The 1,138-nt window shown below is 73.6% G+C and overlaps 1 protein-coding gene across 1 annotated transcript; it reads left to right on the forward strand.

Moving 5' to 3' along the window:
- Positions 1–954: 954 nt before the first annotated feature.
- Positions 955–1,113, forward strand: AURANDRAFT_9990 (hypothetical protein; the record flags this gene model as incomplete). Its single annotated transcript, XM_009045245.1, has 1 exon — positions 955–1,113. A coding segment is annotated over one exon (159 nt), but the record flags the coding sequence as incomplete, so codon positions are not given.
- Positions 1,114–1,138: the final 25 nt, after the last annotated feature.

The following is a 1,138-nucleotide window of genomic DNA, read 5'->3' on the forward strand; positions in this document are numbered from 1 at the left end:
TCTGAGGATCCCCTGGCCGTTGCCCGCCGTCTTGCACGGCGGCAGGACGTGGGCCTTGGACGCGCCGTCCCGTTCCGTGCAGCGCTTCAGGCACGCGGCCTCGTCGCCGCCGAGGAAGCAGTGCACGCGCATGAGGGCGCGGTCCAGGGTCGTGCCGCCGGCTTTCGGGACGTGGACGGCGTGGAGCCAGGCGCCGGGCAGCTCGACGCGCGGCCAGACGGCCGCGGCCCTGGCGAGCGCGGCGAGCAGCGCCCAGCGCCGCGTCATCGCACGGGCTGCCCCATGTGACGAGATGGGACCATCGTCGAGCTACTCGTTTGATGATCTTGAATTTCAACTTTGGGATCTTTGGGCCCGATCCGCTCTAATCGGACATCGACGCCATCGGCAGCCATCCCGGCGACCATGACGACGGAGGCGCCGCTCCCGCCACCCCCGGAAGCGGCGCCGCTCCCGCCGCCGCCGCCGGAGCTCGAGCCGCGCTGCATCCACGGCAACCGGGGCAGCTGTCCGGGCTGCATGCACCTGCGCACGGCCGAGTTCTTCGACCGGCAGCGCGAGCCCGCGCCGGCGACGACGTCCATCTTCGCGAGCGCGCTCGCCGCGGCGCGGGCCCGCGCGGCCGCCGCGCGCCTCGAGGAGCCGGCGAACGTTCCCGGCGCGTGTCTCTTCGGCGCCGACGCGCCGGACGGCGACGACGACGCGTCGAAGATCGCGGGCATCCGCGCCCTCGGCGCCGCGCCGGAGACGCGCGACGTCGCGCAGTCCATCGGCGAGGCCATCGCCGACTCGCACGCGCGCCGCCCGCTGCCCGAGGCGCTCGCGGCGCCCTTCGAGAGGCTCGAGACGGAGATCGCGGGCGCGTGCGCGACGGCGTCGACGCCCGAGCTCGAGCACGCGGCGGCGTGGCTCGCGAGCGCGCAGCGGCGCCTCGCCGTCGAGCTCGCGCGGCGGCAGCTCGTCGTGGAGAACAAGTGCTCCGTGTGCTTCGACGCGGCGAAGAACTGCGTCCTCATGGAGTGCATGCACGTGGCCACGTGCGCGGACTGCGCGGTCCAGCTGAAGACGTGCCCGACGTGCCGGGCGCCCGTCTCGAGCGTGCGCCGCATCTATACGACGTAAAAATCTACCGCTTCGC

Source organism: Aureococcus anophagefferens (genome assembly GCF_000186865.1).
Source record: "Aureococcus anophagefferens unplaced genomic scaffold AURANscaffold_1924, whole genome shotgun sequence".
NCBI classification, from domain to species: domain Eukaryota; class Pelagophyceae; order Pelagomonadales; family Pelagomonadaceae; genus Aureococcus; species Aureococcus anophagefferens.